Source organism: Anopheles arabiensis, chromosome 2 (assembly GCF_016920715.1).
Source record: "Anopheles arabiensis isolate DONGOLA chromosome 2, AaraD3, whole genome shotgun sequence".
In the NCBI taxonomy this organism is placed as follows: domain Eukaryota; kingdom Metazoa; phylum Arthropoda; class Insecta; order Diptera; family Culicidae; genus Anopheles; species Anopheles arabiensis.
This window is the reverse complement of record NC_053517.1, coordinates 17,133,710-17,151,794: the sequence shown is the minus strand read 5'-3', so window position 1 is coordinate 17,151,794 and position 18,085 is coordinate 17,133,710. Positions and strand designations below refer to the sequence as shown.

At 47.3% G+C, this 18,085-nt stretch overlaps 1 protein-coding gene across 1 annotated transcript; it reads right to left on the bottom strand.

Annotated features, from left to right (window-relative positions):
* Positions 1-4,950: 4,950 nt before the first annotated feature.
* Positions 4,951-18,015, bottom strand: LOC120898589. Its single transcript, XM_040304661.1, has 2 exons — positions 17,275-18,015; positions 4,951-7,386 (listed from the first exon to the last, which is right to left on the bottom strand). The coding sequence occupies exon 2, from the start codon at positions 7,062-7,064 to the stop codon at positions 5,100-5,102; it is 1,965 nt and encodes a 654-aa protein (XP_040160595.1). The 5' UTR covers positions 7,065-7,386; positions 17,275-18,015; the 3' UTR covers positions 4,951-5,099.
* Positions 18,016-18,085: the final 70 nt, after the last annotated feature.

Below are 18,085 nucleotides of genomic sequence, written 5' to 3'. Positions count from 1 at the left end.
GATTGTTTACCCCGTATCAACGCGCAACGTTGCTCTCCCTTTCTCTATTTCGCTTCGGTTCTGTGTATGCCTTGCGTGGTAGTATGGCAGGATACAATGCGATATTTACTACGCTCTCATACGTTTGTATGTGCATCTTGGGCTTGTTTTCTCTCTTGCTCCATCTTGCTTGCAGAAGGTTGTTGTTAGATTAGGAGGTGGAGGAGTGCTTGAAGAGTTTTGTTTAAATAATTAAAGATCTTGTAAAACCATGCACACACAAACAGTTATCTGAAATAGATCTCGGAGTGTTGTATGTAACATTTGAAGTTTTCTCACAAGTTGCGTTAAAGGACACAACTACTCGAATCGTTTCAACTAATTATCAGGTAAGTGCTTTATAGTGGGTTATATTCACACGTGCTCTAACAATCTTCAGCAACTATCTTCTCTATTGTTGAACAACAACAGCAGCAAATGTTTTTAGCATGGTTTGCTTTGTTTTCGTTATTTTTTTTTAATAACATCATTATCATCAATTATAGTCCTTATATCTGACGCCTAAAGTGCAAAATCATCTTGACACAAGACAACCATTAAGTTGGGAAGAAGCATTGTCCCAGCAAAAGCCCCTGAAACGTGTAATTTAGTTCATCTAATTTGATTAATCAATCTCATTAATGTTCGCAGTCATTTATGGCGTTGCCATTAGAAGGAAAGATTAATCGTTTCGGGTGGCTAATTTTACCCGTGCTATACATGTCGTGCTAACATCGACGCTCGTTTTGTTTATCTTTCCCCGTCACCCGCCCCCCCCCTCCCTTTCTTTTGTTTTCATCCAGATCATTTTCAAAGCCAAAAACAAAAAACCAAATCAAACGATTTTGTGCTGTCGCTTACCATCGCCGTTCCGTGATCTGTAACGCTTATAACGTGCTTTTCAATACCGCCTTAGTGTCCCTGTTTTGACCCATATTAATGAATGATTGAGAGTTTGCAAGCTAAGCAAAAGGCAGGCAGCAAAAGAAAGTCAAATATTTGCTAGACAAGGCAAACGCACAGCCCGTCAGACTGCGTCAGACATAATCGATTTATCATTTTCTTGCTATAGTCCTGGGCGAAGGAAAAAACTGTGGCTGTATTTGCCTTGGCTGATGCTCATTTGTTTCTGTGACCGGTATGGTAACGCTACCAGCGCGGGAGTGTTTCAGTTTGGCCGGATCTCCAGAGTTATCCAGTTTCACTTGGGCGGATAATGTTTTTATTTTATTTATTTTTTTTAACAAAATTCAAAACTGTTGGAGCGAAGTGTAACAACCGACTGCGATGTGGTGCACCCGAAACACAAGTAATCTACATATTTTTCAATTGCTTTTAACCTTTCCACGTTTTGAAACGGGACGCAGCAAACACACATACACATATGTCAAGGCTGTATCGGTTGCCGGAATGTTTCGCTTGTACAGCACAACAGCACCTTACTCTCATTTACTTACGGTTCACTTGCAATGAATGAAAACGGTTCACGCCAATCGTTCATGATTCAGCTATCTGTCGGGAACAAAAGACTTCCACGGACAAAAGGCATGCAGCTACGAACCCTCGATTTGCCCGGTACACGCGCATTCAGCTCATATTAGCTATACTAACCTGGAAAAAAGGGTGGAGAAAGAAGAAAAGTGAATGTTACAATTTAGCATTGATGTTATTTTGAATGTATTGCATTTTTCGATATTGGTACGAAATAATTAATAAATCAATGGTTTTCTTATTAATACAGAAATACAAAATTTATATCGTATGCTCCATATTTTATGACATTAATCAACAAATATTTATTTTTCACCTTCATTATTTTTTTATGTTTTGGCGAATGATCTGACACCTGTCGAAGCAATATACTCTACAGATATGCAATGGTAGTATTGATTAAAGCACGCTTACGGCTCGACGAAAGGTTCCTCTCAGGGTGTTCCACTTCAGGAATATTTGAACAGGTAAACATTTCGCTCTTTACTATTTAATATCTCTATAGCTTCAAAATAACTATTTCAAATGTTGATTTACTCTTTGATATGATGTATTCTGCTTTGTGAAATAAATTGCATGGCTCGTCAAAGCCGCGAGCTTTAAAGCCCCTAAAAGTATGCAATTCAAACGCGTGAAAAGCTTTGTGAGCCGTACAGGGCTTGACAAAAACGATCACACACATGCATCGTGTTTAATTACAATCACTTAGCCAGTCACTTTTGTGGTATTTTTACACCACATTTTTAACTGATTTCATCTACTTAATTTAAAAACATTAACACTGTATACAAAATCAGCAAAAGATATGTAAATTTATATTTCACCACACCAACCGCTACAACGATTGTTGTACGATATTTCCTTTTCAATGAAACTTTCTTATGATGGTAGCGTATAAACACTCGTTTGAAGTGTGATTGCACTTATAAATGCACAAAACGGCCTCAACCCATCGTCCGTAACCGACCGACGATACTGACGTCAACGCTGGTCAATTTACAGCTGATGAAATACATTTTCTGTTAGTTCAATCTAATTCTATAATCTTTTCCAATCCTTTTCCAGTGCGCTGCTGCTTGTTGCTTGCGTCATTGCTAATTCGCTTTCTCCTCTTCATTCGCATTTTGGATACTTGGCGGATATAATCAGGTTACCATCGCCCTCTCATTTTACATGCCTCCGTTTTTCGGTTTGCAGTGTTTGTTTGTTTGTTATTTGATCGTTGCCCCTTCATGATCGGTTTTCGTTTTCAAAGGTTTGCACAAAAAGGTGATTGGGAAACGTTTAGTATAACAAAGTTATTGACTTGCGACTGATTTTCGTTCGTTTGTTGTTGCTTTAAGTGATTTATTTATTATTTACTCATTTATTACTTACTTCATTTCATCACCACCAGTAATGGTTGTGTTCTTTTACTTTAAGAGTTGTTTTGTTTTGCTTCAATTATGAGCTATCGTGCCAACCATAGCGCATTAAGAATTAGTACACAAACGCACCCAATACAAACCCGAAAACAAATAACGAAATCGTTGGCGATACAACGGGGAACCGTATCGGTTGATAACGCGTTTCTTTTTCTTTCTTTTTTAGGCAAACCAGTGCTAGTAGACGAAAACCCCGTCTTGCTGTCAATCCGGGCCTATGGGAGCAATAAGATAGGAATGGGCCTCATGGCTGCTACGGCTGAAATTGTGCTGGGGCTTATCGCAACACGGAACAATGTAAATGTGTCCCACGGTTGCCATTTGTGACTGAATCGTTTACCATCCCATGACAACGCTCTCTATTTTTAACGCGATAACGGCCCGTGTTTGCAAACATTCTGGTCGGGTGCTATGTTTCTCGCCGTGGATTAGGTTTATTACACTTCTGGCCAAGAAAAGCGGAACACACACAGTTACTGCCAGCATAATGGCTCTGCCCAGTCCCGATCACAGCATAAGAGGTGTTGCAAAAATGGCTTAAGCCGGCCGTGGACTAAACTCATCTAATCGTTTTTTTTTTGTATTACCGTTCGGTACCGATTACTCATCAATCCATACTCCTCGACGAACAGCTCTTGATGTACTCGACACCCCGATCCAGTGTGCAAGCCGTGCCCACATTACAGTTGGCTGATCCCGTCATCACCCGTTACAACTCTCTGGTGCTTTTTATTTTCGTTTGTGTGTGCTTCCTTCTCGCATCGGTCATTAAGTTGTTACGCTTGCGATAAAGGCCATAAGTCCCACTGGCTGCTCACTACCACCTCCTCCCCGTACAAGCTCCAATCAAATGCCACTTGATGGGCCAAACTCAACACTGTGCTGTGCAGCTCGAAACTTTGCGGCGCAGCATGTAGCGGCCACACCATTGACGTCATTTCGCCACCGCGCACGGAATCAGCGCTCAAGGAGAGACGGATCAGACGGTGAAGCGGAGGCCGCCTCGAAGAAGTAAATCGTTTGGAACCGCGAATCACCGTGCTGCTCGGTAGCGGACGCTGCTCACCAAGCTCATGAGCCCCCGCTGTACGAGCTTCTCACTTTCGTTGCAACATTATAGCGCGATGCACACACACACACACACATGCTTTTACTGCTCATTCTACCTTTTTGCTATTGAAGAACACGGCTGGGCCATTAGTGCCGGAATAAATACACCAAAAACGGAACAGGCCGTTCTAGGGACCGTCGTCTCACGCGGGTGCTGCTACTTGTTCCGTCGCTCGTGGCCGCCTGTCCAAATATTATGACACTACATGATGTTCGTTCGTGACTGCTGCCAGCAACCATTATCGGTACGACAACACTGTGCAAACGGTGGTTGTGGTGCAAACACACATTGATTTGTCAGTGCTGACAATAGATATTGGACGCCACAAACTACCTCCAAGATGGAGCTGTTACCGATCTGTTTGGTCCATCAGTTGGTGCTAAGAATCTTCGTAACACTTCTAAATCGTACGCTGTCGCCTGCTAAGCTACCCTGTCGCCTGTCCATCTCGATTCCCCAGTTGGCCCCGATTGCCTAAACGGCGCGGTTTAATTGACACAAATATTCCAAAACCCTCGCCCGGAGCTGGAACGGCCCACAGCCGATCTCCATTACCGGTACGGGCACTGTTTACACCCCGCACCGTGACGTCAATGGCGGTCGATTTACTGATTAGGTAGCTTCGGACACATACAAACAATAAGAAGAAGACGAAACACCCTCCCCCTCTCCCCGTACACAGACTCCGCCGCGGACGGGAACTAGAAGGAACGATTGATGAATACAACAACAAAAAACCGCGCGTTCCAGCGCATAATCATTAGCTGTGTGGCTGTGTGGGACGGTTTGTTGGGATGTTGGTTGGCCCGATTTGTTTGGCTGAAGAAAAAAAAGCTGCATAATGTGTTCGGTAGTGTATGCGCAAAATGTTGCACCGATTGCATTCGTACCTTAACTCCGCTACCATTGTACCATTGTAATACTAGTTTTGAGTTTATTGCGTTAAAGCTGCTTACAAAATATACAAACAACCCGCTGTTGTGTGTGGCTTGAATTCACATAGCTTAACTAACTTAATCCTACGAGGCAGAGGTAATACCCCCTCCCCACCTCCCCTATCCACAGCTGTTGCCAACGGAACTAACCTTCTTTTTGCTGCACACGCGAACGTCCGCTCCCGTCTCGCCCGGCTCGTCGATTGCTGCAACCGGGACCACCGGCTTGGCGGGCGATGCGGGCACCGCCGGGGGAAGCTCCGTCTCCTCCGCGACCGTGTCGGCCGCGGGCAGACAGCTGAGCGTGGCGAGCTTCGCGCGCACCACCCGCGAGTAGCCCTCGTCCTCGTCGCAGCTGACGGTGGAGCAGGTCGAGCAGTCGGACACCTTGCGCTCGGGCGTGCGCAGCCCGCACTGGTACTCGCACCCGTCCAGCGCGCTGATGGACGAGCCGCAGTAGTTCAGATTGCTGCAGGACGAGGCCGCACTGATGTCCGACTCGCAGTCGGCCGAGCCGCGCCGCAACCGGTGCCGCCGGAAGTACTCGATCTCCTCCAGCGTGATGCCGCACATCGTGTCGTCCGAGTAGTCCGACACGACCACGGACGGCGTGCGGACGTACCGGACGCCCTCGGTCCCCGCGTCACTGATGTAGCTTTGGGCGGACTCGCGCCGCGACACGGACGTGCTCGGCGGGCAGCCGAGCTGCTGCTGCCCCGGTTGCTGTTCCGCCGGAAGCTCGCCTCCTGCCAGCGGCAGCTCGATCAGCTGCGCCTCGAGTATCATCTTGCTGCGCACCACGGTCGGGCAGTGCTGGTCGGTGAGGGTGAGGCTGGGCAGGGTGGCCGGTTCCGGCACGGGCAGCAGGGCCGCCCGCAGCGGTATGTCGGACACGCCGAGCGTGAGCCGCCGCACCTTGCCGACGGTTGCGATCGCCTGCTGCTGCTCCTGCGCGCTCAGCTCGTCGTCCAGCCCGAGGGCCGAATCGGAGCTGGCCGAGCGCGTCACCTTGTCGCGGTTCTTCATCGCCGGGTCCTGGTGGGCTGCGCGCTCCCGTTCCTCGTCGTCGCTGCGCCAACCTTCGTCTGACTGGGCCGGGCTGGTGCTGGTGCGGCTGACACGTGCCGCGTCGTCGCCGGACGGTATCGTACTGGTGCGGTCGGGCCCGACCGTCTTCGCTTGCGACAGTGATTCGAGCGACACTGACGCAGGTAGCGCTGCCAGTGTCTTGCGCTCCATGTCACCTTGTCGCTGTCGTTTGCTGCCGTGCGGACCGTCCGCTTCCCCCTGCCACCGGCGCTCCGCCGGCGGCGCACCCTTATCTAATCGACTTTTATCGCCGCTCCTTACAATACTGCTCATAAATCTTTGCACTTCAGCCTCCTTCTGGCGGATGATGTTTGCGTACAGTTCGATCAGTCGCTCCACGCAGGGAAAGCGGATCACTTCCGCCTGGCGGGTGGCCCAGCCGTCCAGCCGCCCGGACCCGTCGGCACCATTGCCAGCCTCCAGCAGCAGCGCATCGTCCAGGCACAGCCGGCTGTAGACGACCGTCTTGCGCTGCCGCCCGCCCGCCCTACGCACACAGGCGGCGCTCATCTCCGCGTTCAGCGTGTCGCCCGCACACAGCCGCCCAGCGTTCCCTGTGGCACCGCGGGCGCCCATCACCGGCTTATCGGGCCGCTCGCTACCCGTCACGCTCGCCCGGTACCGAGCGGTGCGCACTTGTCCGTCGTACGCGGGCGGGCCCGCTCGCCCGTTCGTGATGGGACTGTCCCTATCGGCGATAAGCGCGCTATCGCCCGCTCGACCACTGTTTGCTGTCACTTTGACGTCAGCGGGCGCGCACTCCCTGCTGCACTCAAACTTTCCAATTAGGCCGCCAACCACCGTACCCACCGCAGGCCGGACCGTTCCTACCTCCGCTCCCACCGGTGAACCCTTGGCAGGCTTTGGTACGTGTTCGGCCCCGTTCGGCAACGCTGGCCCTTCCCGGGCGGCAAACGGTGACGGCGATGAGCTGGGTGCGCTTGGTGGTGAAGATGTGGCGGCGGGCGTGGTGCACCTGTGGGCCATCGCCGGCATTAGGGCTTGCGGGGGTTTTGTTGTTGTGGTTGTTGCTGCTTCCAAGCGCTTATCTGGCTGATGACGAACGAGGGACTCATCCTTGCCGTTAGCAGCGAACCACTTGTCACCTTGCGCAGTAAGCCCGCGTTCCGCTGAACTTTAGTCACTTGGCTTGGGACGCCGAACTGCCTTAGCCGAGGTGTGTACGCAGCGCCCTGCACGCTCTGCTCATTGTCAGCGTGATTACTCAATGGTGGGCGGGGGCTAGGGGGCGGTGTGACATTAATAACTCCTTGTCCTTGCCGATTGTCGCCGTTGATAAGGGTTGCCGGAAGGGGTTCTGTGAAAGGGAGAAGAAAAAAAACAGACACAACACATGAAATAGAACTCATTAAAATGTTTTATTGACAAATCGATCGTACGTCAAGAGCTGTGGCAGCAGCGCCTGGAATCACGGACGGCAATCAAATTGAATAAATACACAACAATTCGGTAAATGTTAAAAGGACGCCACTAGCCAATTACTCAGACAAAATAAACCCCTTATTTGTGATTTTCTGTGATGTAAAAGCAAAATATTTTGATAAAAGGTTTAAAAGCTAAGGACTTTCTCACCATGAGTATTCCTTCTAAAACAATCATGTTTTGTTGTTGAGTACTGGAAGTACACTTGGAGTCGACACACGCATAGTGATGATCGTACTAATGTTGGTAAAATAACACTAAAAATTGTAAAAGCAATAAATGAAACTCAATAATATTATTTATCCTAGTACGTATCACATTCTTCGTGGTGCAGTCGTCAATTCGCATGACTTAACAACGTGCGTGTCATGGGTTCAAGTCCCGAACGTGTCTCAATACGTATGAACAGTGTCCCTGCTGTGGGTAATCAATAAGTCAGTGTAAGTGAAGACACATATTAGTGATTGAGTAGTCGTCAGGCCTTGACCGACAAAAGACGTTGTGCCAAAGAAGAAGAAAATAGCTTTTTTCAAGCCGTTCAGAACATCAATTACCTGTACCTGTAACCTGTACACTATGTTGTAAGTATTTTATACCTCATAGCTTCAGATGTCACCCGTTTTGAAGCTCGAAGTACGGGGCTAGACAACGACATCCGTGTCACGATCCTGTACCGATCTCTCCAATTTCTTGGCTTTGCGGATGACATGCAGATCATCAGCAGGACAACAGCGAATAAACCCGATAAAAACTCTAAGCAGCAAGAATTGGATTGAGAACCAATGCGATGAAGACGAAGTACCTGCTTATCGGAGAGTTAGACCATCCGGGAAGCGGTGTATTAGTTGACGGCGACAATCGCGAGGTAGTAAAGGAGCTCTGCTATTTGCAAGTCTTTGAAGTTGTAGTCTTGCAAGTCTTGCAATTTTGAAGTCTGCGATTGCAGGGCAATCGTGCATACTACAGGCTTCACCGACTTCTGAGATCCAGAAGACTTTGAGCCTGCACGAAATGTGAGATATATCGCACATTGATTCGCCCGGTTCCTCTATGGACACGAGTTCTGGACCATCCGAGCGGAAGATGCAAACGCTCTGGGCGTGTTTGAGCGACGCATCCTCCTGACCATCTTTGGGCGGTGTGTTCGCGCATTGAGAAGGCTGAACCACGATCTTGCTGAGCTGTACGGCGAACCGAGCATCCTTACGGTGGCGAAGGCTAGCAGGATACGATGGCTGGGAAATGTCATGAGGATGCCGGACTCATGCCCCACCAAGAAGGTGTTGGACAGCGATCCCCAGTTCTGCATTATCATTATATGATTTTTATTTAAGCATTGCCTCGACTGCTTAGCAACTAACTGTATGTTACTTTACAATGTGTATTGTTCTAAGTTTGATACATGAATCCTGTGAATTTTGGCAACAGTATCCCGATTTTTCGTTATTTTATTTGGCGCCATTAAAGGTACGAAAAACCTACATGTTCCTCAAGTAATTATTGTTATAAATTTTGTTGTTTTGTCAAGTGCGCATTTCTTACTTTGCTACACAGCTCGACGTGCGAAGTTCAGTTCAACTGCATACACCATTCAATATATTCAACAATCAAAATCATAGATATATGACGACTAGATATTGTAAACAATCTTTATAATGTTTTTAATAATGTTTAAAACGTTGCATTTTGGAAGTACTTTCGCCAATTCCACCAATATTGGTACACAAAAACTATTTCAAGCCATTTCTAAAATACATTCACAGCCCAACATTAATCCACTCAGCATTATTTCCGTCTCCAAAATCCAAAAACCCATTCTCGCGATACGCTTTTCTTCTCTTCCGACCGAATCGGATCTAACGGTTATCCGATAGCCGGGTCGGGTTAACGGCCCTGGCGTTCGGAAGCGACGGAGGCAAGCATAGGCAGCAGCATAATACTATACACTCGTACAAAACATGTGGATACTGCTCCGTTCCAGTGTTGTGCTGCTACATTCGCGGACACACTCACACACAGAAAAAAACGTTAGCTCCAAAGACAGCTGTGCTGGAGAAGAGAAATTTTATGGCAGCATTTTTTTTGTTTGTGTCGCCCCACTCGCCAAGCACTCAGAGATTGAGTTCCCAGACGGCTCCCATCGCTCGCTGGAGCTTTACGCACAGTTCGCGCAGAGACATATCGGCGCACCGACACAGCGGACCCCCATTTCGCATTCGAACCGCTCGTGCCGGACGTTTACCGGGGGAGAGACACGGCAAACATAACGTAACTACACTCACAGCATCACCACCACCCGGTCAGCCCGGTGTCTGCTCATGCCGTGGGGTGAGTTTTGTTCTGGCAAAAAGGCACACCGATCATGTGCACCCCCAATATGTAGGTCAATGTTTTGCCACCACCGAGACTAGGCGGCTGCAGGGGGCAAGCGTAGGCACGGCAAGGAGAATCTAACATGACTAAGTCGAGTAGAGAACAGAGAGTTAGAAAGGGAAAGAGAGAGTGTGAACGGTTGTGCACAGCCCACGGCTGTGGAGATTTGTAATGCAAACCATGCATTAGTGGGCAATGACGCCAAAACATTTTGATGACTAACTATTGAACCATTAGGTGCGTGTGTTGCTTCTATTTTAGTGTCTTTCGCTGCGCTCTTGTTGAAATTTAGTTGAACAAATATTAAAGTTGTACTCTTTAATAGCAGTCTAGTAAGATAAAAGTACTAATAAAGACATCAGTTTATTCAGTTACTTTTAACTATTTAATTGTGCAGCACATCTGCAATGATGGAGATCGTAACCATACGATTAAAAACGCAAATGCGCAACTGTTACGCGTATCATAAGTATCGATCTCCTCCGACGCATCATGGAGCATGAAAAAATAAAAAAATGCTCGTGTCTAAATTGGCAACACCGAAACACCAAAAAAAAACCATCACAGTTTAGTGACGATATGCTGTCCAAATCTGTGGCGTGAAATGATACATTCCTCACTCAAAGCCATGCAATGCCTTTCCCTTTCCATGCCAGCGCACTGCTACGAAATCGCCATGTGCTACAATCGAATCGAATCGTAAATCCCTATTGTTTATATGATTTAAGATTCAATTATCCACACACACATTTGGAAGAAATACAGATGTTACTGGTTGCGTCTTAAGCCGTCGCCTGTCGTGATCTGAGGGTGGGGAAACACAATCCAACAGAGGTGATTGTGAAACGCGTTGTTTATTCTTCGTCCATTCTCGGCAAACCCCCGGTTCACCTGACCCGGACCGTTTCGTTGTCGCCAAAATATTTACGACCAAATCGATCGATCGGTGGAACGTTCCAACTCAATGGACCCACCACCGAGGGTCCCCTCGAAAGCGTAACATTGCGGGAAGGGCAAGGAAATTGAACATCAAGCCGCTCGGGCAAAGGCACGCGCAACCGAGCCTGGTTGGCTGGCTGACTGGCTGGTTGGTCTCGGCAATCCCACAGCCGCGTACCCAGACCATTCACCTGCCACCTGCTTGCTGCGGACCAAACGGAATGCATATTGGTGTTTTAAATTCAATTTTATTGGCCTACCCAAAGCACAGCGCTGACACACTGGCGCGAACGAGACTGTGAAGTACCAAACGATCATGGGTGTAGTGGAGATGTTTGTGTGTCTGTTTTGTGCGTGTGTGTGTTGTTGTTTATTCCCACATGTTGTTGATGGTAATCTGTTGTATTGTGCTGTTCGATCACGTCGGCGATCGGCAGATGGGGCCTGTATCGGTATCGATTTGTTTGCTCACCTTTTTGGCGGAATTCATTTTTTGGTGGTGGTCGCAAATGGCGCTGCCGTTACGCCAAATTGCGAATCTCCCAATTGGCCCCCTCCACCGGCGTGGCATTGGAGGCTAATGCGTACGCAACCTGTACAAATCATCGCTCGTATGTGGCACAAGATCACTTCAGTTGCGCTTTGATTCTCCTTGAACCGTGCGCCATTCTTTGTGCATTAGTAACTGGTGCCAATTGCATGTAAATTGTTATTTTATTTCAATAAGCATCTAAAATGTAGAGTTTATTCCTATAAGCATAAGCCTTGCTACACAACAAACAGATGAAAACAGATACGGAGTAACATGTGCATCTTGATGAAATCCGAGGTTTAACTTTGAGATTATGTGGCATAACTGAGGACTTTTGATTTCATAGACTACATCCATTACTTCGAAATACTATACCCTTTCAAAGTTGAGTGGAAATGCTGCAAGAAGTGCTCCGAGGCTACGACTTGTTTATTCTTTATTCAACTTAATTATAAAGATTAGTACTCAAACAAGGAGTCTTCCGGAAACCAGAACACATACGGTTATTCCATTTCGCTAATCGTGCTGAAGATAAGTCAACTTCTTCGAGTTGTAGAATCTAATGATATTAGGTGCACGGGTTCGCAAAACCGGAAAATATAAACAATGAGCTGAGAAGCGTTAAGGAACTTCTGCAAAACCATAACCCAAAAACCAGACTGTGAAGATCAAAATACAGCGTTTACAAACGAAGACAGTTTTGTTATGGAATGGATGCAAATTGATAATTTGGGTGCAAATTCGATAACGAACTTAATATATTCAACTTTACTTTACAATCTGCATAAACTTTGTGCCTTGTATGATTTAACGCCTCAGAAGTAATTGTTTTACTTGCATGCAAAGGATTGCTACAGTCATATAAATCCCATCGAACTATTCAGTACTTTACAAGCCGTGTTAATTCACAATATAATTCTTTTGCCAAAAACAATAAGTGGAACATGAAAACCTCATACATTGAACAATATCTGGAACATGAATCCTCATACATTGCGTGAGCGCTCATGATGATGCTCAGGAAAACTGCCATTCCCAATGGGAATCTTAACATCCCAAACCCTTGTATCGCAGCAACCTTACATGTGTACACCCTTAAGGCTCGCGTTGCAACCCATCGTCATTAAGATGAAACCCACGGCACCAATGATTGCGAGCCTTCTTGTACCCAATGGTGCTCTTCCCCATTCCAAAAATGGTTCAATGCCGATCGCATGTTCCGGCATGTTCACACACACACACGCAGCCGCACATGCGCGGTGCCCATTGTACCGATCGAAAGCATGCAAATGCATCGGCACGAATTTGTAATCGATTGGTGTGTATCCCTTTGCATCCAGTGCACCGACGTGCGGCAACGCATGAAAGAGCATAGCATCGATGTGATTGGGACACAAAAACAAAAAAATAAAAATTACAAACCGGTCATGTTTTGCCCCTTTTCGGCTCCATCTTTGGAGCCTGCCTGGGTAGCGACAATGTCACTTTTACTTACGGCTAACCAGCTTCCGAAACCGTCCCGGGTGATAAAAGGGGGGAAGCAGCAGGCAGGCGCTTGGCGCGATTGCTCTTAAAATGTCGGCTTGTTGCTACTGTTGCTGTGAAAGCAAAAAAACAAAAAAGCACACGAGAACGATACGCGGCGTCAACGATGCGAGCCACTCTTGGTCGTTATGCTAAAAAGTAAAAGAAAAAGGAAACCCTGTGACGGCATTCGCGACATCGTTAGCATCGTGCTAAAGTGGTTCGACCAATATGAAGCAAACGCAATCCGTCCCTCCCGCGGTCGTAATTTATCTATTGTGCGCGATCTTTACGCCTAATTGTAATTTATTCGTTAATCCGTGTAGTCGCGGCTGTGGGTACTGGGTGGGATGGGTAGTGTGGGCGATTGCAGCTTGGCTTGGTGTCGTTGATCACACACACACACACATACAGAGTGGCGGCGGGGTCACAGTCCAGTGACCGATGTGATCGTTCATCCAATTCTCATCCAGCAACGAGATTAGGGCGAGTCCACGTTCCACCCGGGCGCTCATCTCACTTTACTCGGGCACCATTGGGGCACCAACAGCAGCAGCAAATGGAATAATATAGGCCACACGGCACTGCTCAATCTAGCAACGATCGCTTCACGCTGATCGCGATGTGACAAAATACCACCAGCAGTGTTTGCTTGCCAGCAGCGGCCAGACATGATCCCAAAACACAGTGCGGCTCTGTTTAAGTGCAGCCAATTTAAAGACATCTTGCAGCAACTACTGTCTGCAACCGGGGCCGCGTCGCACGAAACGAACCGCTCACAACACGTCACGACACGGGCGTGTGGCATTGTGGATGCCGATGTGTTTGACGTGTACCCCACATTAACATATCAATTGGCGATTTATTATGCGACACCACCTGCTCGTAAATGGGCCGGGTGGGCGAGCGGCGAGACCGGTGCGGGCAACGCTGTACGTCAATCTGTACGTGCCAACAGCGCCCCGACCACCACCACCACCACGTCAACCCAAACCGTTCGAAGCACGCCGAAGTGGGGCTACTGTGGCCACCCAGCACAATCGAGCAGCAGTGGAGCGGTTTTGCGGTCCAGAGGGTGGTATACCCGTCCGACACCGACACGTCGAACGTCGCAGCGCGTCACGTGTGAACTTGACAGTAATGAGCAGCAGCAGCAGCAACAAAAAAGCCAGACCAGGTACATTACACCCCGCCGTAAAACGGGCAGTAGGAATGGGAAGAAGCAGCGAACAAAAAAAATAAAATCAGAACCCCGCTGTCAAACGATCAACGGTTACGGGGTGTGAAGCGTTTCGCAAATTAGCGGCCTGGTAGCAGCATGTGCATCAGGTTTGCGGCACAGGAAGATGCACCCAGCTGGCTGGATGGGGTGCTGGCCGACGACGAACGAGACGTTTGATGGCGATTGATTGCGATGAAAATGTGTTTTACTTCTTGTTCTGTTCTTCTTTTCCAATGGCAAACGATAGCAGACAATTAGCGGCGGGGGATTAAGTGTGGCTTTGTTCAATGTGTGGCTGCACTACGAAAGAGAAGGGTTAGCTAATTGTTATTTTTTTGCAATCGTGTGTATTCATTATGTAAACTGATCCGAAAAAAGATACACATGCTGCTTTACATAGAATATTGTTCAGTTAATAGTGTGTACTAAATGCATCACACGGAGAACGGTCCCGTGGCACAGTCGTCAACTCGAACGACTCAAAAACATGCCCGGCTCATGGGCTCAAGCCTAGAATGGACCGTCCCCCCGTAGCAAGGGCATGTCCGCGTAGGACGTTACGCCAAATAGAAGAAGAAGAAATGAATCACACAGCAAAATAGCTTTTTCCATATCTTGTTGACGCAACTTTAGTCATTAGGCAGTATTGCTTTGTATACATTTATTAAAACAAATGCTCCTTAAACTGACTAGAGACTACCGGCCCAACCTAACCGGCCTAACTAGCCAAACCAATCCCTGTAAAAAGAAGGAGAAGGAGTCTACCCTAGATGTAAGGCAACATAAGACTTGCCCAAAGACCTTCTTCTATTTGGCGTAACGTCTTACGCGGACATACAGGCTTTCGAGACTTCATTTAGTACCACGCAGCACGACAGTCAGTCCTTGCTACTTGGGAATTCAGTCCTTGCTACGAATGAACTTACAGGGTTGCTCTGGCCAGCTCAACATTGGGAAGCGAACAATTCAAACCCCGTAAAATACATTTCAACAATAACAATGGAAACTAGAATGATCTGTCATTGGTTGCTCCGGTATACGCTCGACATACTTTTGACAATGTTGAATATCCCTATTCTCTATTTTCGTAGTGGAAATGAAATTTACAATGTTGAGCTGGTTAGAGAAACATTGCATGTAACAGCCAATAAGAGCGCCGCGTTGTTGAACGCTCTTCTCGTTGGAAAGTTTTCATAAACAGCAAATTTAAAACTCCAACGTAGCAAGAACTTATTTCTAACTATATCAAATTGTTTTGAAAAACAAACTGCACAAATTCACATGAAATGCTTTTATATTAAAATAAAACAATAATAAGCGTAAACTTTTCTCTTTGCGAATTAATAAACTTTCAATCATATATAGAACAGAAACGTCAGTTGATATTTTAATTAGGATTTTATAAAATAAAAGACTAAATATGAGTAAAAAAAACACGTTGTAGAAACTTCATTAAAAGTCTATCATGTTTAGAATTTAGTTACAGAGCAAATTTTAGTCATATAAATCTTTAAAAACGCTCCATGTCCAAGGCCTAGGAAAAAAAAGATAAACATATTTGCAAAATTATCGATTTTTTCTTGAAACATTTATCCAAAAGTTTACAAAAGTATCAAATAGTTAACATTACCAATCTTTAAAGCAAAACCAAATAAATAGTTCGATTAAGCTTAAAAAAAAAACACTGCAAAATTAAATCCTCTCAGTTAGCGGCAATTATTTGACTTCGACTCAACTGAAAAACTGCAAAACAGCTTCGTAGGTTTGTGCAGAGTGTCGGAGCTGAAATTCACCATCGCCACCGCCGTGATGGACGATCACGGCAACCTTTCGCCTCACGCGCCACGACTGCGCCACGCTCGCAGCAGCCTGCACGCCGCTGCCAATGTGGAGCGTGAGCGTCGATGCTGCCCGTTCAAGGATATGCCTCTCGGAGGATCTCCTGCTACCGCTCGGGCGGCCCCACCTCTGCTCCCTTCCTTCATTCGGCAACAGTTCCATCGCACTATTGCTCTTTCACTCTTCTCACCTTCTTCGTTTCCTGTTGAGTGGCAAACCACACACAACCAAGAGTTCCCACATAAATCCGGCCCAATCGATCTTGGAGGTTGGTTTCGTTCGCCCGTGCTACAGAGAGGGGTTTGGAGGAGACAACAACAACAACACCAGCACGGCCAATTGGCTAACGCGAAGTGGAAGTAATTAAAGTCTCTTTCTCGTCGTCTACCTGCCGCAGCAGGGCCTTCCCTACCAGCCTGCCTCCTTTCCCCCGTGCGGCTTGCAGAATGTTGCCGACACTTTTGGGGCGAAAACGGTGCACGGATCACTCCACCACCGGCACCAACGGGGGAACCCGACTCACGACTCCAAAACCAAACAAGCTGAAATCCGATATCGGGGTGTTCCGAGCCCGCGTGGAAGGGTGCAAACAAGTGAGCAACAAGTAGAAATGGGGAAGGCGGCTGGAAGTGGAGTGGTCGCTGTGACGTTCCAAAACCGGTGACATTGATCAGCAGGTATCTGTGCAGCAAGGCAGCCGCCGTGTACCGTCGTGTCGTGTGCGTATGTCCTTTTACGGAGCCTGTCGCTCGAATATGATTAACGCATTCGATGGGGCTGGGAGGCGACCGACGTTCGGGGCGGTGGGGAGACCACTACACCACCCGGCTGTGACACTGTGGTCGTGCATCGAATGGTGCTCCAAAAACGAATGGTGAAAAAACCAACACATTCGGTTGCGCGAGAACGGCACACGCCGCACACGAGAGGTGAGATTGGAACCGCAAAGGTGCAGCACAAGATAATCAATGGGAGAGGGAGGGGGGGGGGAGGGGAGTAGAAGAAGGCCCGGGTTAGCATCCAGCAGCATATTCGCAATGCGATGCGAGGTAAAGGTCAACGAAGGTTGCAAGAAGGCAAAAGGAAGAAACGGAGCTGGGTGGGTTGTTGAACAATAACAATACGCTTTTAAAGAGCATCATTGATAAGAACAATGATTCAATAAGGTTTGTCTCTTCGTTGAGCTATTTTAAAGCATGAAAAGTAGTGTATGCTATGGTACTAAGGCTCGAAGGTAAGTGTGAAAATTTCAAATAATATTTAAAGGAACAGCGCAACACATGTCTGTATATCTGCCCTATGCACCTAGCTTTTTTTGTAGCGCATTGTCTTACCTTGAAGAATGCAGCCTTACTGATGCAGTACGCGATCTCTTGCCGACCCAGGCTGATGTAAACACGCAAGTTTGCTGCCCCGTGCCACTTTGCATACACAGTAAACCACCTGCACTAACTGAATAATATGAGTGATCTGGTATTCACTTGCGCCTGCTAGCACAAAAACCCCGCAAAGGGAACGATCCACTAGAAACGGCACTATGGTTTCTGTATCTACACTTTGCTCACTCGATCGGTTGATTGGATTGGACGCGGCACGGTAGGCTTAATTCACCGACGAGAAAATCAATGCTTATGCTACACCGCACTGCTTCATTTAGGATCGCGTATTTTTCCCCATTTTATCTCATCAACAAACGGTTTAGCCTTCGTTACAACACTGTACAAGCGATCTTCGGCCACGTTTCATCTTCCTTTGGTGCAACTCCATAAACACACAATGTAGCACACACACACACTGTCACTAACAATATCCGCAAAGCTTGAATTTCACACTAAATTTATACGCTTATTCTTTCCTTACTTTTTCCCCTGGCCAGCTTAGAGCATTCGCACAACAAACTCACTCTATGATGCGTGCTCCCTTCCCCCACTCGCTCATAGATGCTGCGTACGTAAGTACTGGAACCGCACATACACCGTAAAGGTTTGCTACCCAGCCGCAATTCGCACCGAACGACCCGAGGGGCGCGTTTACGGAAGCACGTGCATCGAATCCGATGACTCGAGACCGAAGAAACTAGCCGCGACTGTGCAGGCTGTGCGAAACCGGCCAAGCACTCTCCCGCTCTCTGAGTGACTGGTTGGT